Raw genomic sequence first — 24044 nt, 5'->3', positions numbered from 1 at the left:
TTCATTGTTGGTGTTCACTACCCCCCTTAAAACAATCTCTAGTGCAAATTTCAGAACCATTCATCTAGGATATGCTGATAATGTGTTAGATATTAGTTGGTATTTGTTTTTCTCCTGGATATTCCTGGTGGACAATAACTCCAAATAAGCATTCAAGTTATTGAAAATGTAGTTTAACATCTACACGTGTTTCCTATACTCAGAGTTGGTTCCAGACATCAGCAAAGGAAAAGTATGCTTGGGAAAACACACTTGGGACAACACATACAAGAGCGACACTCGTTAAATTTACAAATCGTCGGTAAAAGAACTCAATTGTCTGTGATAACTAAGAGTAAAGATGACCTTCTGCCTACCGTTTTTCAAAATGAGGCGGATTTCCCTTAACCTTACCCGACGCCCAGTTCATCTAATAGATGTTCAGCAGGGTTGAGTCCAAGGCTTTGTACAGGCCAGTCAAGTGTAGTGGCCTTCATGTCCGCAAACCACACAGTTACAGCAGAAGCAGCCTTAGGACACAGTGCATTGTCTTGATGAAAGAGATAATGGTCAGTTCCAAAGAATCGCCACAAAGTAGGAAGCATTGCATTGTCCAGAATATTCAAATACTCAAATATTCAAATATTCAAATCTCGGAGTTCAATGTTCGAGGAACCACAAACAGAGGTCCGAGTCCAAATCAGGAAAAACAGGAACCATACCATCACACCGCCACCTCCGAATTTCATAGTTGGAATTACCCACTGTGGTAACTGATTCGTCGCTCCATAATACAGCTTCCCACTGTACACACTCTTTGCAACCACAAAAGACGACTCTGCATGTTGGTTAGGGTAATGCGGGGCTTGCACGTTGCGTCCTACCATGCCAACCCATGATGTGAGCATCGGTTTTGAATGTTTTGTGCAGATTCGTGTTCCAATCGATTCTGGGAACTCCACATTCAAGGTGTCGCCCCACAAATGGCGAGTTTTACATATTATCCTTCCTAGCACCCTACGGTCACGTTCGGTGATTGTGGTAGGTCGTCTACTGCTGGTAGCACTTGCAGTTGACTCCGTGCTCTTTCATCTCAGTATGATATTATTGAATGTTGACCGGGGATGGTCTAATTTATCAACAATTTGCCAAACAGATTGGTCTGCAACATAGCCTATAAACACGCTTCTTACAAACTCCGTAGTTCCCTTCTTGCAGCCATTTCTCCCGGACACAGTCGCACTGACTTGGAGCAGCCTCTTAATTTATACTGGCTATAAATACGTGGCTCGTTACGTTGCACGATCCACCTTGCTCATGGGGGGGGGGGTTCCGTTGACTTTTTTCCAAGTAGCGTGTATGTATATATATATATATATATATATATATATATATATATATATATATATATATATATATATTATTTATTTATATACATAAAGCGCGCTTTTTTTTTTTTTTTTGTCAAACAATAGGTGCCGGCGCGCATTCTTTGGGAGCAGAAAAAGTTGAAACTTAAAACAATACCTCATCCGTTGGACACGTGTCACTATTAATAAAGGTGCCCGTCCGCCGTACCGTTGCGTACCATCCCCCATCCAAAAAAAAAAAAAATAATAAACTTCATATATGCCTATTGTCCAATATGATTTATGTGGGATATCCGTATTAGCTCGCAGCACATCACTTGCACTCTCTCATATTGCACCATTTCTTAGACTTTTCCACCATATATCACTGCACAAATATCTTGCTTTATATCACCAGACACTTGCTGCAAGGTTTTTATTCGAGTAAAACAGTGAAGACCTCATTCATCTCGAATGTTGGGAAAATTCACTGGATCATTACCCAATCGAACTGATCCCATTTAATCATCATGACTGCAAAACATCCCATTTAGGGAATGGGATGCTTTGCAGTCATGATGATCCGCACTGACTCGTTCACACATTTAGTAGGCTCAATGCCACAAGAAGTTGTCATTAATGTTAAAGGTAGCTCAACACAATATTAAGCAGGCAATCATTATTATGTGTTATATAAGCGTATTTTTTTATAATATATGTATAAAAATATGATACTTTTTTCGTTTTTCCCATTTTTTTAAAAGTATATTTTATTATTTCTATAGCGCTGGAAACGCGACAACGATGCACTACCACATCACCAAAGAAGATCAGAACCTCAGAAACCAGACCACAATATGACAAAAGACGAATTTAATGAAGCATCTTGGCAATCCTTCCAGTCCCAACTGATCCCATGTTTGGGCTGCAATCGGACATTTTTACCAGATCGTTTAACTGTTCACCAGCGAGGTTGCAAAAGTTCTGGAGCGAAGATTGGATCTACTATATCTGAGGTCATAGTCTAAGTTTTATGTAATTTAATCCTTATGCTTTCGATAACACAGGAGTCATCAACCTATTCCTAGCGGTAGCCTTAGTGAGTAGCGGCCTTGGTAGATGACTACCATCATATACAAAATGGCATGAGCATCTCTAAGTTTCAGGCATTAGGAAACGACAACGGAAGAATAGCAATCAGAACAATGATTCGTTTTATAATAAAGCAAGATTGATATTTTCTTAATATTTGTACAAATGCATAGGATGTAATGTTACTATTTTTTATTTTAATATATTACTATTTTATATTTTCTATCTACTGATACTGCCGCTAAAGTTCGACCGGTTTCCGACTCCTGCTGTGCAATTGCACTCTTCTAATTCAGATTCATGGATAGGAGGAATTTCTATTATAGTGGTTTTTATAAGTTACATTTCAATGAAGCCTTCGTTTGAGTTTAACAGACAAACAGTATCTCAATTTTAAAGGAGACTGTTTTTTGTACTATTCTTTCTGATGCCTCTCAGTAACTTAACTACCATACACAAAACTCCTCACTGCAAATAGTGGAAGAGCCAGGAAGGTTCAGATATTTGTTTAAATGCTCCAGGAACTCAAACTCTTTGGAAACTATTTAAGGAGTTCAAAATACGTAAATTAGGTCACTATTGCAGTCAGATAAAGAGTTTTGCTTTTATAAATTATAAATATATCTCCAAACTTGAATTCATTTTTAGGCTTTTTGTTTTATGTTTATTTACAAAATATTGATAGTTTATAAAATGGAAGAAAGTTTGAAAAGTAGCATTGACATAAATAGCTAAAAGGGGCATCGTGTAGAATAAAGTGAGTATCAGAAACCTATGCCTTGCTGTTTAGATATTAAGTATGTATAGAAGCAGATTTAATAATACTTGGGTGGTCTGAAAAGTTCTCGGCCTCAACTATAAATGGCAGCACTATCGAGAAGATTTTTTTTTTCTAAGTTGGTACATCTGGCATAAGCATCGATGTGAAATGAAATTTCAAGTCATTCTATCAAGTAGTTGTTTTTAATATACAGCTGTCTGAAGCCAAAGTGTTGTCTTTATCCCTTGAAATGGATAAAATTGAGTATTGTGCGGTTATAAAGTTCTTTGGAAAAGAAGGTTTAACGCCAAAAGAAATTCATTCGAAGTTCATAAAAGTTTATGGGAACTACTCTTCTCCCTCCTTTTTCGATAATTAAGAAAAGAGTTTAAACGTGGCTGTACCACTTGATGAAAAATTTCATCAACTGAAATCTTGTATGACCCTTTCAGAAGTTTGCTAGTCTCAAAATCATGTATCCCCTCTTTCTCCTGTCTGCTAGTGTCTGCAGTCTACAAATTCTCAATCTGTCTTCATACTCAGTATTCCACAATCCTGATATCATTTTGAACATTCTCCTTTGCGCTCTCTCCAATACATCAGAATCACAACGGAAATCAGGAGACCAGACCTGCTCACAATAGTCCAAGTGAGGTCTTATCAAGGCCTTGTAAAGGGGCAAAATATGTTAGGTATCTTTATAATATATGGCTCCAACACTTCCAGTAAAAAAAGTTATTATTGTAATGAATTTATGCGAATATATAAAATAGCTTATATGTTCACAAGAAATAGGAGATAAGAAAAAATAGTTGTCATTTTTCGTGCTCGCGTTACTTGAATAACTGAAATTGCAGTTAGCCGTTTTCGATCCAATACCTTTTCAACTAAGCTTCTAAAGAAATATTTCAATCGAAGTAATATTTGGTTGACTAATTTTGTTCTGTGCACAAACAAATATATATGATATCATTCGGGTCAAAATATTATGACCATCCTCATTAAATCACAATCGACAATTTTATCCCACTAGATGGCACTCGTGTCATATAACCTACTATTGATTGAAAATTGCTGATCAACATGGGTGGGTCCTTGATTTGACTGAATTCGAAAAAGATATGATTGTAGGGTGAATTGTAGGATACCAGGTTCTAGGAAACAACCGGTATTGCAGTCTGTTTGCGGGTGCTGTAGTTAACATATTCCAAGGATGTTGGGCAGAACAGTAGTCACCAAGTGGCAGTTTTGGAATTAGGGGCCTCTGCGAACTCTTAATAGGTCATAACATTTTGATTGTGTGTGTGTGTGTGTCCTACAATAGTCGTATAAAATTGTCGAATGCCTTTTGTAATGTTTGGAGCAGGTAGAGCTCTTTTAGCTCTAACTCTTTGGAAGATCAGAGCAAGGCGGTTTTAATATCTGGTCATCACTTAAGAAATTTCATAATTTCTTCATTCTCTGAAATGATGTGAGTTCTGCAGTTTTTTATGAGTTGAGGGATGAAAACCCGAGTTTCTGAACAAAATCTCTGTTTGTTCCCAAGTTTGACTAACTCGGCAGCCGGGTGAAAAAAAAAAAAAAAAAAAGCATAGAAACTGTTCTGGTCGATAACTAGAATCGGACCTCGAACTTATACCAGACTTTATTCTGGCAGTTTAGCGCTATGGATAATTTAATCTTCCTCTTACGTGTTAGGCTCGTTGGTCCGTCATGTCTATGTAACTTCTCAGAAATCTTATTAATTCTCTGAGAGAGCAGTTAATCTTATCTGCATAAGGGGCTTTGTCTTCCAGTTGGGTCCATTTTCAGGCTGATTTGTTTGTCTAGTGAGATGGAAAAAACTCAGTTTCTGGAGGGGGAGCCTTATTAGGGTTAGCTTATTGGTAATAACCGTTTGAGATCGGTTATCCATAAGCTAACCACCACAGCTCAGTTGGTGTCGAGTATAAACATCCTGTGGATACAAATTAAATTTTCTACTTAATAAGTGGTGTGCGACTCTCGATGTAAAATCTGCTTTAAAAGCAGGAGTAAATAATAATTTTAATCAAATTAAGAAAATATAATTTTTCAATTAAAATGTGATAAAAATCAATTATATAAGAATTTCTGACAGAACAGCGCAGAACAGATCAAGATGTTTATCTCACTCAATTTATTAAGCAAAATATTACTAAAGCATTCATTTTAAGACTCATCTAGTCGGTTCATTTCCGAAGCAGCAATTAAAAAAATTTTAATTTCTTAAGTAATGAGAAACTATTAATGGTATTATTCTGAACGGCTTGAAGAAAGATGTTTAATTCTTTGTTGATGATGCAAAGCTAAAAAAGAACGAGCTGGAAAGATGAGGATGTAATTGTTAGGAGATGGAAGGTTGAAGCAAAAAGTGGTTGCTCTGTTGTATACAGAGTGGACCATAAGTCATTAAGCATTCCGAAGAAAGGGCTCGTCTTTGTGAAGCCAAAAATGGAAGGCATTTACGTGATTTGTTTTTTCATAAATAAAAAAATCTAGTGATGTTAAGAAACGTAGGCAGTTGCTTTACTGAGATGGGCCCTTTCTACGTCATATCCTATGACTTATGGGCCCTGTGACTTATGGACCAATCTGTATATAAAAATCTTTACATTATATATAATGTTCATCAAAGCTTGATTGCTTCCTCAGTCTTAAGAAAAGGCTGGTTATATTCCACTAATTCGTGCCTTACCTAAGTGCCTATGAGTTGTGGAAATACTTTCTGAAAATGAAAGCTGTGCCGAACAAAGCGGCCTTTTGCAGCTGCCCAATTTTTAATCCATCTAACTCGAGTGCTTCTAGATGTTTTTTCAATGTTTTAGGGATGGCGCCTAAAGCACATAATAATAGGTGCTTTAAGGATGGCGCCTAAAGCACCTATTATTATGGGAACAACTTTCGTTTTCCTTTGCCAGATTCGTTCAACTTCGATTTGCAAATCGCGATATTTTGTAATTTTTTCATTTTCTTTGTCGTCAATCCGACTATCTCCTGGTACTGATATTTCGATAAACGTAACACCCTTGTTTTCACTTTTTTTCAACCACTGTGATATCGGGTGTGCTACATTCCAAGCTTTTGTCAGTCTGGATTTTGAAATCCCAGAGTATTTTAGCTTTTTCATTCTCAACCACTTTCTGGTGAACTTTATGCTTCCAATAGTCTTTAGATACTTCAAACCCATACTTTTTACATAAATGCCAGTGGATTATCTTAGCTACGTTATCATGCCTTTTACGGTACTCAATTTGTGCGATTTTGCTGCATCCACTTATAATGTGGTCTACCGTTTCTTCCTTTTCTTTTCACAATCTACATTTACTGTCTTCTTGATTTTTTTGTATTTTTGCCTTCATAACGTTGGTTTTAATGGCCTGTTCTTGTGCTGCAAAAATTACCGATTCTGTTTCTTTCTTTAGTGCTCCATTTCTCAACCATTGCCAGGTCAAGTTGCGGTCAGCTCTGTCCTCTATGCTGTGAAGGTATTTTCCATGCAATGCCTTATTTTTCCATCTTTCAGTTCTCACTTTTAATCGGTTGGTTTTGTATTCCAATTTTGTCTCCATGGGTTTAAATAAACCCTCTTTCCTTACCTCAATTAGAAATTTTTCCGTTGTTTGCTGCAGATAATCATTTAAATTTCGCTTTTCTTCTTCAATAACTTGCTTCACTTGTAATAATCCTCTACCTCCTTTTTTGCGTGATAGATATAGCCTATCAATGTCACTGCGATGATTGAGGGCATGGTGCATTGTCATTAATTTTCGAGTTTTTAGATCTAAGTCTTCCATCTCTAGCTGGGTCCATTCAACAATGCCTGCTGAATATCTCAGAACAGGTATGGCCCAGGTATTAATTGCTTTTATCAAACTTCCAGCAATAAGCATTGACTTAAAGAGTTTTCTTAATCGTCTTATGTATTATGCTCTAGTTCTTTCTTTGATCTTATTGTGCAGAATTTGTGATGCTTCTAAAATTCCCAAATATTTGTAGCTGTTTTCGAATTTTATTGCCTTGATTATTTTACCATTGAGCAGCTCGATTTCGTTCATATCTTCAAACTTTCCTCTTGTTATTCCAGCAATTTCACATTTGTCTAAGCCAAAATCCATTGATATATCTTGACTGAATATGTGCACAGTGGCAAGCAACGATCCGAGTTCATTCTCTGATTTTGCATACAACTTCAGATCGTCCATGTATAAAAGGTGAGATATCTTTGCACTCTTTTGCGCAGTTTGATAACCATGAGCAGTTTTATTTAAAATTATAGTTAAGGGGATCAATGACAATATAAACAATAGAGGAGATAATGAGTCTCCTTGAAAGATGCCCTCCTTTTATGTTTACCTCTCCAATTTCTTCTCTATTTATAACAAACGTTGTTTTCCAGTTTTTCATGCTGGATTGCAAACATTTTTGCACGTTTTCGCTAATACCGAATAGTTCTGTGCATTTTAAAATCAACTATGAGGCACCGAATCAAACGCTTTTTTATAATCTATCCAAGCCATATGAAGGTTGGTTTTTCTACGTTTGCAATTTTTAAGAATCATTTTATCAATCAGCAATTGGTCTTTTGTGCCTCTTGAATTTTTGCTGTTACCTTTTTGTTCAATTAGGAGAAGAGAATTTGCTTTAAGATAGCTGTATATTTTATCAGCTAGTATGCCTGTGAGTAGCTTAAAAGTTGTTGGCAGGCAGGTTATTGGTCGGAAGTTTTCTGGGTTTGGACCTTTTTCTTTATCCATTATGATCAAAAACGTTCTCCCTGCCGTGAGCCACTCTTCTTTGCTTTTTTCCTTCTAAAACATCATAAAATTGGTTAGCAAGTCTTTCATGTAAGCCTTTAGATATTTCAACCGTTAGCCATGTAATTCATCCTTCCAGGGTGTTGACCAATTTTTTATTTTTTTAGCTTGCTTTTGAACCATTTCAGTTGTTATTTTCAGTTGGTCCATTTTTCGTTCTTGAGATTTGTTAGTAATTTGTTCAATCCATTTTGCCTTGTTATTGTGCCTCTTAGGGTTGTCCCATAGGTTTTTCCAAAACTTTAGTGTATTTTCTTTGTCTCTGGTATTTATATTTATATTTCTTTAAGGTTATCATTCCTGCAGCAATCAATTTTCTTGTAAAACTAGTGCTGATTTGCGCGAAACATCGAATTTTTCTTGTACTCTTTACTGCATGCACTGTATCTTCTTATTTTTGCTTCAACTGCAACTATTTTTTGCTTCACTTCCTCTAATACTTCATCAATAGGTTGTGTTACAGTATTATATCTCTTTATGAGGTTATTTCGAGTTTTTGTGTTTTTCAGCTTCTTTTCCTTAAGGTTTTTCAAATTGCTCACGTCTGCTCTGAGTTTAAGAATTTTATTCTCCAGTCGATGTTTCCATTTTGGTTCCTGAGCCCTACTGCTTTTGGATTCACTAATCTTATATCCTAATTCAGATGTTACGACGTAGGCTATTAAGTATAAGTTGATTCGTTTGCCCAATAGTTCCAATAGGAATATCCCTTGCAGCTTGGCCTCTTGTAGGAGTTCCTTGTGTTTTTGTTGAGGTGCTTGTCTCAATACTGGAAGCCTAACTCGTTCCTGGTTGCTGTTCATTTGCTCGATAATTTTTCTTGCGAGTTCTGTTCCTTATCTGATAGCTTCCTTTCCACTATTTGTATATTTTCAAAATTTTCAGCATTCTGCACGTTGGAATCTGGTTCAGCTCCATTCATATTCTTGGTCACTTCAGGGTCAGTACGGTCTCATTTTACAGCTTGAGGTTTCAGTGGTTCCAGCTAAAGTTCACTGAATACCTTGCGTTTGATAATGAAGTTGCGTTGCTGCATCAGCCTTTCGAATGAAATTTCAGAATTTGGGTGTCGTCCAAGCCAAAGTTGGAACATTTGTTTCTGAAATTCCCCTAACTGATGGGTTTGAACTGTAGAAGCACTGCATGATTTGTCTAGTTTCAGCCATACTCCACTTTTTCCTAGTAAATACTTTCGAGTTCTGTGGATTTTGCTCCTGTAGCCCATTTGTCACTGGCTGTCCAGGAAGCCTAACACCTAGTGCGGACTTGGTAACCCGCGCGATGACCGATGCGGTATAGACTTCTGATTTGTCTTCACCATTTTTAACTGGGGTGTGCTATATTTTAAACCTGGTTTTACTCCATTTCCCAAGTAAGCAAACAAAAAAAACAGGTTTAAAATTGCTTGGTATCTTTAACATATTTATACCCAAGGTAAAAATACTTTCTACATTTATATCTCCTCCAGAGATTTTTATTTAATAAGGTCAAAACACCTTATGGTAACTTGTTTTGGCGAAATACTTACAAGCTTTGTATTACTAAATCTTGGTATTTCTATTTCTAGCCTAGCTCCCACTCACGAGACCTCAATAAAGGTCGAAACCGGTCTGGGTAGTGGCCCCTTGCCTTTAATACAAAACATCATACATCCCCTTCTTGGAGATGTGTTTTGGCATTAAGGGTAAATATTAAGATTAGTGATCGGAGCTTGTTCCACCTTTGCCACGAGTTGCCCTGGTCCTGCACTACCTGTGGGATCAGTTAGACTTGCATCAATTGCAGGCGCAAACTTGACTTTTAGTCTGTTTGCGCCTGCAATTGATGCAAGGTAAAAAACGATTTATATATATATATATATATAAATCGTTTTTTACCTTGGGAATAATGTATATTAAGGTTACCAAGTAATTTTATATATATATATATATATATATATATATATATATATATATATAAATAAATCGTTTTTTACCTTGGGAATAATGTATATTAAGGTTACCAAGTAATTTTATAAGCTTCGTTATTTAACTCCTAATCCCAAGTATGCAAACAATTAAGTTTGTGCCTGAAACACAGTTCAAGTCTAAAGATGGTACAACACCAGGGCAACTCATTGTAAAGGTGGGTAAAGCTCTGATCACTATTCTTAGTATTTTCCCATAATGTAAAGCACATCTCACTAAAAGATGTATACTGCAATATATTATGGGCGGGGTCACTACCCAGACCGGTTTCAACCTTTTTTGAGGTCTCCTCAGTGAGTAGCTAGACCCTAAATACTATTTACATCTATATATCGCCTCCAAAGATTCTTTCAAAATAAAAAACACCTTGTAGCAACTTATATAGGTAAAGTTGATAAGGCTCTGTATTACTAAAACCATGGTATTTAGGGTCTAGCTACTCACTGAGGAGACCTCAATAAAGGTTGAAACCGGTTTGGGTAGTGACCCCCACCCATAATGTATTGCATTATACATCTTTTAGTGAGATGTGCTTTCCATTATGGGAAAATACTAAGAATAGTGATCAGAGCTTTATTCACCTTTACAATGAGTTGCCCTGGTGTTGTATCATCATTAGACTTGAACTATGTTTCAGGCGCAAATTTAATTGTTTTCATACTTGGGATTAGGAGTTAAATAACCAAGCTTCTAAAATTACTTGGTAACCCTAATATATATATATATATATATATATATATATATATATATATATATATATATATATATATATATATATATATATATATATATATATATATATATATATATATATATTATTGTTCATCTTTACTCGGTAGAAAATATTATAAAAAATTAGTTTGAATGACTATACACCGAGAATGAAAGGACAACAAGGTCTAATATTAAGATACAACTAGTTTCGTTGAATGATTCAACTTCTTCAGGTATCACAGGCAAAGAATTATACAAAATGACAGAGACATGATAAAATAACATCAACAGATGTAGTATAAAAGACAATAGTACATTTTAAAAACAGAAATGCGAGCTTGAGTTCCAATTAAAGTTGACTACGTGCGTGAACTGCCACGAGTGCGCCAACATTGAGCAGTGGCAATGTGTGCGTCAGAGAGATTGAAGCTAAGGCTGTTATTAACATGGGATGAATGTAGTGAAATTTCTCTACATTCGATGATCTTCCTTTCGAGTTCATTATAAAACACATGGATATTAGACGTTTTTGGCCAGTCTACGAGGTGTTGGTGGCCTTCATCCGAGTTAATAGAGAAGAGAACGTAGCTAGAGAGTAATAATTTTTTTTCCACATTCACACAAAATCTTATAGACTCCTGGATACTGAGCAGGGAGATGTTTCCCTTTAGGTTTACTTAGTATGGAGCGAAGTTTTGGAAACGTAGTGAAGCAAGTTCTAATGATGAATTTCTTAAGAATTTTTTTGCTAGCAAAATTTCAACATTAAATCAACAAAAATCAACAAAAATTCAACATTAAATTCAACAAAAAATTCAAGAATTTTTTGCTAGCAAAAAGTCTTAAGAAATTCAACATTAGAACTTGCTTCACTACGTTTCCAAAACTTCGCTCCATACTAAGTAAACCTAAAGTGAAACATAACCCTGCTCAGTATCCAGAAGTCTACAAGATTTTGTGTGAATGTGGAAAACCATATTGCTGCCAGACAGCTAAATCCATTCTTCTGCGTTTGGAAGAACGCCAGAGAGAGACATTTCCTACAATAGACCAGAGCCAGCTCTCTCTAGCCACGTTCTCTTCTCTATTAACTCGGATGAAGGCCACCAACATCTCGTAGACTGGCCAAAAACGTCTAATATCCATGTGTGTTATGATGAACTCGAAAGAAAGATCATCGAATCTAAAGAAATTTCACTATATTCATCCCATATTAACAACAGCCTTAGCTTCAATCTCTCTGACGCACACATTGCCACTCTTCAATATTGGCGCACACGTCGCAGTTCACGCACGTAGTAAATTTTAATTGGAATTCAAGCTCGCATTCCTGTTTTTAAAATTTACTATTGTCTTTTATACTAGATCTGTTGATGTAATTTTATCATGTCTCTATCATTTTTGTATAATTCTTTGCCTGTGATACCTGAAGAAGTTGAATCATTCAACGAAACTAGTTGTATCTTAATATTAAACCTTGTTGTTTTTTCATTCTCGCTACATAGTCATCATAGTCATTCAAACATAAATAAATAAATAAATATATATATATATATATATATATATTTTTTTTTTCTCTTGTTTCTCTTGTTTGCTATTGTCTGCAGTCTACAAATTCTCAATCTGTCTTCATAATCAGTATTCCACAATCCTGATATCATTTTAGCACTCTCCTTTGTACTAAAACGATATCAGGATTGTGGAATACTGATACCAATATATCAGAATCACAACGGAAACCAGGAGTCCAGACCTGCGCACAATAGTCCAAGTGAGGTCTTATCAAGGCCTTGTAAAGAGGCAAAATAACATCCTTATCTTTACATGTGAACGTTCCTTTCAGCATTGCAATTATCTTTTCAGTTGTATTTGCAATCTTTGCCACATGGCTCTTAAACTTAGACTTCCTAGTGCAAAGAAAGTGCAAATTGCAAGACAAGTTGGATGTTTGATTTCAAATTTAATATCAAGGAATTCTCTTGATTGGTATTTGCTTCAATGCAATGTTTTATGCATGTTCTAATTTATAGTTTATTTCTTTTACTGCTCATTTTTGCTTGCTGGACATTATTATTATTATTATTTCACCGAGTCGTTTAGCTTGTTTACAGTGCTTGTGTTGTTGAAAGTTTGGCATTTGATAAATGGTTATTTTTTTGTTTGTTGTGGATACTTTTGTAAATACTAAAATATATGCATCGTCTATATTTTCCTTCACATAAGATTAGAAGGTAAGAAAGTATTTCTGAATGTTCTTGATGTTGATGTGGAGAATAGCTGACAATCCTTTTCTTAGGTCATTCCGGTGTTTCCACTCGGTTATTGACTTAAGAATGTGACAGCTTTTCAGTGAAGTGGTTTAATTCAACTACTATGTGTCTTAAATATTTAGTTAATGTAGTTTCTGAAAGACCGTATATGATGCGTTTTATTATTATTATTAATATAAATTAGAAACATTACATTAAATATTAGAAACATTGCACAGGAAAATTGTGTCAACAGTGATTTAGACACCTTACACGCAACAACTAAAATCCGATCAGCACTTAGCGACACACAGAATCCTGAGCATTAAAAACCTGAAACACTACACGACATTAACAAGGAATTACTTCAACATCACCTATCGAAACAACAGAGACACATATCGTATAACACGACCTACAACAACTCTCTACATCCCTACACCCTTCAACAACTCATACGGTTCTTTTGTAAGATCACATCAGATACCCACGCAACTCAACAACCCACCAAGAAACTTAAAACATAGTTTTAAGTTTCTTGGTAGGTTAACTACAGAACATTAAAACAGAATGGAAAATATCCCAACAAAGTTAATATACATATATACACATCACAAATCACCAGCATGCCACCCATAAACAATAAAAACAACATAAATAGTGAAGGCTAAATCCCACTCTCTTCATAAAAGCTAACCCAAGCTTCGAAGTAGGTAAGATTAACTTGCCTCACTCATCGACACGTAATCCTTATAATCAAATGCAGAAATGTAGCAAAACAATCAGTAAAGTATATAAAACAATAAAGAAGATACTTAAGATACTGATTATTATGTGATAATATTATTAATATAATATTACTATGCAGTATGAAAAAATATTGTAATAAATTGTTCTTATTATTAAAAAATTATGTATATAATGTTTACATTGTATGTTTGTGAGAATTAGGAAATATAATATTTTAATTGCATATGTGTAAATACCGTTGTATAATCACTCTTTCTCAAACTTTGAAAAAAAATTAGTAAACTACAACATGTAAAAAAAAAAAAAAACAATTATTATATATGCTGTTATTAATGTCAAAGTGTTCATGCTGAAGTTCTTAAGCATTTAGTTCTTGGTGTAGTTCAGCTTTCGCTCAGTTAAACTGTGCATTAATTAAATTGTAAATAATAATAATAATAATAATAATAATAATCTGCTGCACTTTTGACAGGCAACCTGTCCGGGTTGGTTTTCGAATCATAATGTTACGGTAATGTGGTTAACCTTGTGCCTAACCTAAATATATGTTTGTGTGAGTATTCTACTGGCAGGTTTGCCAGGTTGTGGGATGAAAAACTTCTGTCTGTAGGAAGAAAACCCTTCTATCTCTGTATGAGGCAGAACCCATATCTTTCCAGTAAAAAAAAAAGTTGATTGCCAACTGATTGAGCTACCGAGACTGTAGTAATAGTAGCAGTAGCAGTAGTAGTAATAAAATTGTGACGGTTTCCGACTTTTTTTAAAGATTTTTTGTATTAATTAATATATGTCTCTTATATGTAACAGTCACAGTGTGACTGTTTTTCACCTTTTTGTGCGTTTTTTTTTATGTGCTAAAATTAATGTATATTTAGGTGAAAGACGTATCGCTTTTTGACCGCACCCGAACTTTGCCTCGCCGTCCTTTCATGACCTGCTACATATGTGGCCGAGAATTTGGAAGTAAATCCATTAGCCTTCACGAACCACAGTGTTTGAAAAAATGGCATTTGGAAAATGAAAAATTACCTGAACAGATGAGAAGACAAGAACCAGAAAAACCAGTTCCAGTCTTTAAAGGTTTGATTTTGGTTTTATTTTACACTGAAACATTTTTTTTAATTGCTAGTGCTCCTGATTGGCTTGTAGTGCATCGCTGGATGCACTACTAGCTGGATACTCAAATACTGGAATGAGTTACATGTAACTGCAGTAATGATGACAACTACTTTTATAACTCAATGATAATGCACATATCTTTCGCTTATACGTCTCATATAGAATCATTAGATGCTATACGAGAATTATCAACGAATTGCATTTGTAAAATATAATTAAAAAAAAAAAAACTGTATATAGGAATAAGGGTATGAACTTATAAAGTTATTAATTCAAATTAGAATAAAGATATATCCATTATTTCAGATAATTTACAACTAGCAATTATATAGCAGTTTCTTGGCTTTTGGGAACAGAAAGTCCGTCACTACAATTAAAATTAGAGTTAAATTAAAATTAAACACAATTACAATTAAAATTAGAACCGTGCTACAAAGCTTCTGATGTTTCTTTGAACAAACATTCATATATCATTGAAGTTTGTGTAATAGTTTGCTATTTGACCCAAGTTTATGACGTGTTCATTCGATGCCATGTAAGAAGGAGTAATGTTGTTTACCAGGTCTGACGTAATATTGGTGTTCTGTAATCCTCTTCTTTGACAGCCGACAAGTAACTAAATGATTGGGTTTAATTTTGAAAAGGGGGTGGGCTAATAGTTCGCAGATTTCAGGAATGAGTATGAATTATGAATGGTCGTTAAACAGATTTTTCTAAGAACAAGAACATATTCATATACATATTTAACATGCAAGACTGAAAGAAACTTTGTACATCACAGCAGGTAGAAGGAGTATGTCTAAAGTTACATGATTTTGTGTGCGTGTTGGAATTCCAACTTTCCAGTGTGATATGGCGTTTTTGATTTTGGAAATTTCTTCTTCTTTCGCTACGCATTATTCCCTCTTTCTATGCAGGGTCCTAAGTGTTACTTAGATAAGACTTCTTGTTAGTACCACTCCCAACAGACCTGTCGTCTAGCCTGCCGCTGGGAGGGAGGGGATATATTTTTGGCTGTAGTAGCGTATGTTCACGGGGCCGGTTTGCCTGCGTTCGGGGTGAAAAACGCCAGATAAACTGGAGGAAAAAACCTACTGCCCGCGCCCAAGACCCGCTAACTTGGCTATGGCTGAGGAAGATCCTCAAATTTCCCCACGTCTTCGACGGGAATCGAACCTGCGACACTCCTTCCACAGTCATATGGTTGCGAAGCGCAAAGTCACTAGGCTAACCGCGCGGACTGATTTTGGAAATTTCTAGTTGAAGGAAATCTTCAGGGAAACATATCTTCTGGACTTTGGTTACTGAAGTCATTAAGGTAGTACATTTTTGAGAAGAATGGTATGCGGGAATCATTTAAAAGTTGTTCACTCTACACTCCTGTTCTAAACCAAAGATTTATTTACAAATACTTTCCGGACTAAGAAAAGAATACAATATAGAAACACATATTGCATTTATTGACTTTGAAAAAGCATTTGAAGTTAAAAGAAGCATTTTATTTAACATATTAAAAGAAAGACAAATACCAAATAATATCCTAAAAGATGTCACAAGTATATATGAAAATAATCTAATAAAGATTAACTCATCAGCTATCATATACGAGAGAGATAAACCAAAAAGTCCGACAGGGATATCCCCTCTCAGCAACTCTTTTTAATATTTACTTAAATGAAATAATAATAAAATGGAATAAAAATTTCCATCAAGGTATTAAACTTTCTCCTACTGTGAACTTAAACACTTAAACAGAAAAATCAAAAACTATGGCCTTTAAAGGACAAGATCCAGAAAGAACTAAGATAGTAATAGATAACAAGATCTTAGAACAGGTGAATTCATTTAACTACCTAGGATGTATGATCACATATGAAAAAGATATAAACGTAAAAATTGCAAAATATTTAAAAATAACAGGTGTAATTAACTCTATATTTAAACCAAACCTAGTTCAAAAACAAACCAGACTAAAAGCAAACAGTACAATACATTAGCCCTACCAATCATTGTATAGAAGTGAAATCTGGACAATAAAACAAAAAGACAAACGAAGATTAATAACAGCAGAAATGAAGTTTATGAGAAAAACTGCAAAGTATACTCTATTTGATCACAAAAGAAATGAAGAAATTATGAAAGAATTAAACCAAGAACCAGTAATAGAAAAAAATTAAAAAATATCAACATAAATGGATGGAACGCGTTCAAAGAATGAAAATAGAAAGATTACCAAAATAAGTCTTAAAGTATAATAAATTATACAAGCCATTAAGAAAACGGAAAAAGAAAACCAGGACGTCCTCTTAAACGATTCAACGATGACTTCTAAGGCCGGAACAGGCCACGCTAGGCCTAAATCCTTGATACGCATGATGATGATGATGATGATGATGACTTTCCAGACCATTATAATTTCCATTATTCCTTATCAGAACTCGTCAAACTTTGAATCAGTCTTGTATTTCTCCCAGCAAACCTGTTTTTGTTGTTGTAGAAGTATGAAAGTCCGGTCACTTGAACAAAAAGGAATGTTGCCAATAGCAGCAAGGGGAATTTCAACTTAAGGAACAGATCGAAGGCTGAAGGACTGGTGCGAAGACTATATCGAAAGAGAAGGATGAGGAAGCACTTGCCATCTTTATTTCTATACCATTAGATACTTCACATGAAAAACATGTGACCAATCATTGTCATGCAAAATTTGGGATCCAGCTGAAAAAATGTCAGGTATTTGGTTGCAAAATGTCGGCGATAACATGTCTGTCATAATTTTACAGAGGAGTGCCTGTATTATGCTACTTTCACTGCGGCACACAACTCCTCTAAGGATCCTCTTCTTCCATTAGCACATCCTGGAATCTATTGCATCCGCTGTACCTGTAACTTACCGTACATTGGTGAAACAGGACGGACAATCTCCGTACGCAAGAAAGAACATATTAGACACATTAAATATAACCATTGTGGTGAAGCAGGCATCTCAGACCACGCGCTCAACACCTTACGCCAAATCAACTGGAAAAGCACCCACTCGTTACACCACACAAAAACCTGGTACGAAAGCAAATTTAAGGAAGCCTGCGAAATCTTGATAAACCACCCAAATATCAACAACAAAGATGGCATGAAAATTCCAAGGATCTGGATGGCACACATTCAGCCTACCTAATATATAAGAGCTAGCATAAGTCAAGACTCTAACCAATCTTCAGCTAGTATTAGAAACCATTCCATACCAACTGGCTGGATTGTGCAAGTATAATCATGATGTTAATATATATATATATATATATATATATATATATATATATATATATATATATATATATATATATATATATATATATATATAGATAGATAGATAGATAGATACTTGTTGCACCCAATGTATTTCTACAACCAACAGATAACATTAACAATAGGACTCTAGCGTTGATGTATGTATATTTTTTTCCCCACCAGAGGTCAGGCCAACAATTGTTGTAGCGGTTGGTCAGTATCTTTAACAAACCAGTTTGATTGTAGTGTAGCTTGTTTTCTGTGTATAGTGTGTACGCTCCAGAAGATGACCTTAACATAAAGGTCGAAACGTCGAATGTAGATTTTAGTTACATTAAATTAAGTTTTTATTCAAACACGGTAGTTGTCTCCATAATTTTCAAAAATGCATTCGGATCACCGTGTAAGCTTAAAAGAAAGGAGTGAGAGAAGTATGTTTTTCGTTTTTGTTGTCTGAGGATATTTTCCTAGTTTTGCGTGGGTATCAGGGATCGTTTTCACATCCCTTAGTTTCCCTCTCCCTCTGAAGGTGAGGTGTTTACTTTTCTTGTTGGTGGTGATGGATTTTCTGAATGAGATATAATTTTCGTACGGATGAGAGATGAGTGCGTTTGATGGTTTTCCCATTTTCAGAGTATTGCTTCTTTCTGCTCCCGTGTAGAGAGGGTGGGAGAAGTATAATGGATTTTTTTCCTTTTTAGCTTTAGCGTATCTTTCAGATTTCCGAGTATTTTGTTTCTTTCTGTTTTATTTTTATTTTATTTTATTTTATTTTGGAGGGGAGGGGATAGGATGCATTATCAAAGTTTTGTCTGCACTCTGAGTATTTATATTTCTTGTGGGTATAGAATGGGGAGAAGGGTTATTTTTTGTTCTAAGTGTTTGCTTTCTTGGGGAGAAAGAGAAGATTTAACGGCTTAAAATATTCCAAATGAAATGTAGCATTTCCATTTTTTTTCCCCTACGAATCTCGATATACAAAAGTGAGAGCATTTGATCGCTAACAAAAGGAAACAGTTAAAATGGCTCATCTCATGACTTGTACATGCCTGCACAAGAACTGACATGAAAATTATTTTCGAAAATGCTTGATTAGGAACGGCATTACGTAATGAAGGATTGACAGCTTGCGTAGATAATTAAACTCTGGTCATCTTTTTCAGATCTACAAAGAGAGTTATTTATTTTAAAGGCAGCCGCTGGTGTAATTCTTTGTTCATGCCTAAGTCAGCCATGTAAGAAAGCTTATTTACAAAACTGATAAAAAAGAGCAACTTAAAATTTAGGATAAACACATTTTTAATTTGTAGTGCTGTTAGATCAGAATTTTTTTTAAAAAAGTAACGAAGAGAGAATTTTAATTATGTTTATCACTCTTTTCATTGTTGTAGTAGAGTACTAAGTTCAAAGATTCGTAAGCTAAACAGACAAGCTACTCACCCCTCTCCCTTCTCCAATGTGCAGAACTAGAAAGCAAACAGTCAGTTTCGTATCAGTTGCGATTATCAAGAAAGAATAAATAAGCATTCATATTCTCTTTCTAGTAAGTCTGTGTAGCTCAGTGGATGTGACGCTTGCGTCCTCTGCACTTGGTCTTAGTCGTCGACTAGCCGACTGAAGAAAATTTTCTAAGCCCATTTTCAACCAATTCCCGAGTTAGTCGATCGGATTTTTCCTCCCGGAAACTCAAGAAAATCGACCATGGTACTCACATTATTTCGGACAGTAACATATCCTGTTAGGATTAGGTACCAAGAGATGGCAGCACTTGTTTGCCAGCCTCTTCATCGGTGGCTGCCTATAATCAGTGATAAACATGGGCCAGCCAATCTCTGATTGGCTACCGGTGGAGATTGAACTACCCACTCAGTCTCCAAACGGATAGAGTATAAAGGCCTCGCCTACTCCCTATAAGGGAAATAAAAGGCGTTTTATTTATTCATTTTTATTCTGTAATTCTAACTGTAATTATTATTATGTGACACCTCCACGGAGTCCTAAGACTCATCGAGGGAGAGTGTGCTAAGAGCATCGAACTATTGTTTCCCATCCAATTACTAACCGCGCTCAAACTTGCTTAAGCTATTAGTAGCAGAGGCTCTACCAATCGACCAACCTTTAACTGTAATTCTAAGCTGGCACAGACTGGTTTTGTGTAAAAAACATTGAATCCCACGGCTGAATGATACCAAATTACGAAACGTTATCCTCGTAACAGAGCCGCATGGAAACTGAAGATTAATGAATTGGAATAAATGTTCATCGAAGTGTTAATCATATAATAACTAAAGGTCATATAACGGACTGCCTATGGCAGTTCCTTTTTTTTTTTTTTCGTGTAAGTTAGCTAATTATATAATAACTTTGAAATGCTTTACGATTTTTTTTTCTTTTAAATTTGTAGACTGTGAATTATTTTCTATAAATCATTCTCATCGTCATACAATCAGATTCCCCGATAATGGAATATGAAGGCGTATTATCCAGTCTTAGCGTGTCGCATCTTAAAGTGAAACAAATGGCTCACTTTTTAATTTCGTATCATAAACCTATATTCATAGATCAATATGTATATTATTCCTTGCATACCATTCTTCTCATAAACATAGCGTTATCATCATGATTTTACTAACAAGACCACATAGCACCTGCTGCACTAGTGTTTGTACTTTAAGTAGAAGTCTCTATATTCCGAATGGCGGCAACCTTATGCATAAATAATTTCAGACACACTCGTTTTACTCTGTACTACTTCTTCCTTCTTTTCATGTAGAAAATGTTAGTTTAATCCCGTACGTTAAAAATGTTTTTGAACATGTTGCGTGTCTTCTTAAAAGAGAAAAATAAATTAACCTCCCCCTGCTCATACCTATAATAAAATTAGTAGTATTTTTTATTTTCTCAAAGATAAATTATTTATTCTACCTAGTTCGACTAGTGGTCAGTTGTTAGCGAAGAGTCTTACAGAAAATTCAGATTACATCAGCTTCGTTAAACAACATAATTCTGATCTTACCTAATACTGAATACTACTACTCCACAAAAGTTCTCAATGATGATTCTGTTCTTAAAATCTGGTAAATTCTTATATTAAATTTATTCTAATTCGATTTAATACAACTTTCTTTTATATGCTTAATCTGTATATCGTTTTTTTATCTTCTTTTTTTTTCGCTAATAAATAACTGCTTGCAGTGTTCTTGTGTTCGGAACCATCCTGGTGACTTCTTCTTTTGCTTCTCTTTCCCTTTAGTATCTAGTTCTTTCTTTCTTTCTTTTTGTATTTTTTGCCCTGCTATTAACCTGCACTCTTTCTATGTGACTTTTCCCTTCTTTCTTTTGGTTTTCAATTCCGATCATTTACTGGCTACATTTAATAATAGTCTCTGATTTGTGTGCTTTCCTAATTTTGTTTAATATTGCTGCACTTTCAATTTTTCTTTCAATTTTTCACTTTCCTTTATGGATTCTTATTTTTGTTTCTACACATGACGATATCCTTATCAATAGGAAAGCAAAAATAAGGGCACCAGATATTCTATTAGCTGTTATTGCTTGTTTCTGTACTTCGTTTAGTGTGGTGCTATAATTATATATTATATAAATAACTGAGTATTCATCTTACTCAGTTATTTTCTCCTTTGATTTCAGATTTACATCTTACGGCTCTCTAGCAACGGTCATAATTTTATTTTATTTTTATTTTCATGTTTTTCTTTTCTGCTATATTACCGCAAGTTCTTATTCTAGAATTACAAAAAAGGATGCAACTGCATCTCCTTTCTTTTTGAAGATCAAAGAGTTGATGTTGAGTCCTTTCAATTTGGTTAACCCACTGAAGAAGCACGAGTAACAGTTTCCGTTGTTCAGTTTTTCGATTTTTTTTATAACTTATTCACAGAAGCAATGAAACACGATGATAGACAAGGAGAGATGGAAGTTTCTCAATGTTGCACTTTTACAAGCATAACCACAAAGTGACATTTGCCACTGATTTTTATACATGCTTGTTGAATATGAATTTATTTACATCTCTGTCTTATTACAGTATAACATCACTAGTAATAAAAATGACTACAGTATAACCAAATGAAATCACACACACACACACACACACACACACACACACACACACACACACACACACACACACACACACACACACACACACACACACACACACACACACACACACACACACACACACACACACACACACACACACACACACACACACACACACGCACGCACGCGCGCGCGCGCATTGTAATGTTGTGTTTGTAAGAACACACATTGTAATGTTCTTACACACACGCACACACATTGTAATGTTCTTTCAACTAATTAATTTTTACATTTATCGGAATTTATGAAGCTAACTCTCACATTTCTAACATAAGAACAAATGTCGCGATACCTCACGAGTGAACTCTAGAAGCACTATATATTTAGTTGCTAAACATATTTAATGATTCAGGATGGCTCAGTAGAACTTCTACGTGAATTCGCAGTCCTTCAATTCATTCTCAGCCACCTGCAAAAAAACCGATCGTAGTTACGGATGCTATTTCGTAATTCGGCTGATTCTTTTAATTTTACAAAATCTCATCAATTTGTTGTGCTTAACATTCTGTTCACTTTCCATTTGATGTCTGTGTTCTATTTGGATTGCGATAAACCACTCAGAAATTTTTAAAGAAAACACTTATTTTTCTTATCAGATTCTTACCACTAAGTTTTTCAATTTGATAACGACCACGGGAGACTTCCGTAATCTAAAACAGTCAGTTTGTTATCATTGTATTCTGATGATGCTGGGTAGCGAAATATTAGGAGTTTAAGAAATGCATTTTCTCCTCTTGGTATTGGTTATACCATTAAGCATTATTATGAATAATGAACGATACCTAGGCCTTCCTTTACGCATTTAATGCACTTTTTTTATTCAAAAAGTGTTACATCGAGATTCCTTTCTATCAATGCCTTTATCGGCATTCAGCTGCTCATGAGGAAGAGCAGGCCTACAACAATCGCATGAAATAAGTTGGGTTTAAAAGGTGAATGTTAGATCGATTCTTAATTATTAATTATAAATTCATTATGTTGTGATGATTTATAATGTACATGTTCTTCCAGAAGCATTACTAATTGACTGATAGGCAGAGAGAGAGAGAGAGAGAGAGAGAGAGAGAGAGAGACTGGCTATTATATAGAAATATAAATTGTCGTCATTTTATTTTTCTATATTGTAATAGCAATCAGGTGATTTTTCTGCCGCAAATGGAATAAAATTGTCTAGCGTATCAATAAAAACTTTTAATTTATATTTCATAATTGTTTGTTTATTATTTTTTCCAGCTGACGGAACAGTGAACTTGGATGCTCTTGCTGAAGCAGCATGGCAAAGTCATTTGAAGCAGTTAGTTCCTTGTGATAAATGTGGACGTACTTTCTTACCGGATCGCTTAATTGTACATAAATACGGTTGTAAAGTGAATAAGGATAGCAAATCTTTACAGTAGTGATATGCTTTATCTTTTATCTTCCACAAGTGCTTTATCTTGGAAGGTTTGCTTTTCTCCTTTCAACTTTTCTAGCTACAGTTGATTTGAACTTCATCATATATTATTTTTAAAACATATGAAATGATAGCTATATTAAATATTGTCTAAACACTTAATCATCTGTTAGATGCTTAACAACTGAGAAGAAAGCATGAATAAATTACTTATTAAACCTAACATGGCTTTCATATAATGTACTTTTTTGTTGTTTTTAATTAAGTTATACTTTTGTATCGTGAATTAAATCCGGCTATATGAAATCCCGTTATATTTTTTTCACTGTTTGTTGGTTTCTCAGGAGCAGTACCTCCACCATTTCAGGATACAGAAAGCTATCTCCCCCCCCCCCCCCGAGAGTATACCGGACAAAACCTGTTAATAACA

General features: G+C 35.0%; 1 protein-coding gene across 4 annotated transcripts in view; it reads left to right on the top strand.

Annotated features, from left to right (window-relative positions):
* Positions 1-23837, top strand: part of LOC150100566 (uncharacterized) — a 32386-nt gene extending 8549 nt beyond the window's left edge. For all 4 annotated transcript variants that reach the window (XM_090401730.1, XM_090401727.1, XM_090401728.1 and 1 more), the window contains exons 3-5: positions 2114-2344; positions 14571-14775; positions 23455-23837. In XM_090401730.1, the coding sequence (XP_090257856.1) occupies positions 2114-2344; positions 14571-14775; positions 23455-23618 (600 nt within the window). In that variant the 3' untranslated portion in view covers positions 23619-23837. The remainder of the gene's footprint in view (positions 1-2113; positions 2345-14570; positions 14776-23454) is intronic.
* The last annotated feature ends 207 nt before the right edge of the window (positions 23838-24044 follow it).

The sequence above is a fragment of the Typopeltis vanoorti genome, chromosome 12 (assembly GCF_054136105.1).
Source record: "Typopeltis vanoorti isolate ZY-2024b chromosome 12, IOZ_Tvanoo_1.0, whole genome shotgun sequence".
Taxonomy (NCBI): domain Eukaryota; kingdom Metazoa; phylum Arthropoda; class Arachnida; order Uropygi; family Thelyphonidae; genus Typopeltis; species Typopeltis vanoorti.
Note: the sequence above shows the minus strand (reverse complement) of the source record. Positions and strands in the feature narration are given on the sequence as shown.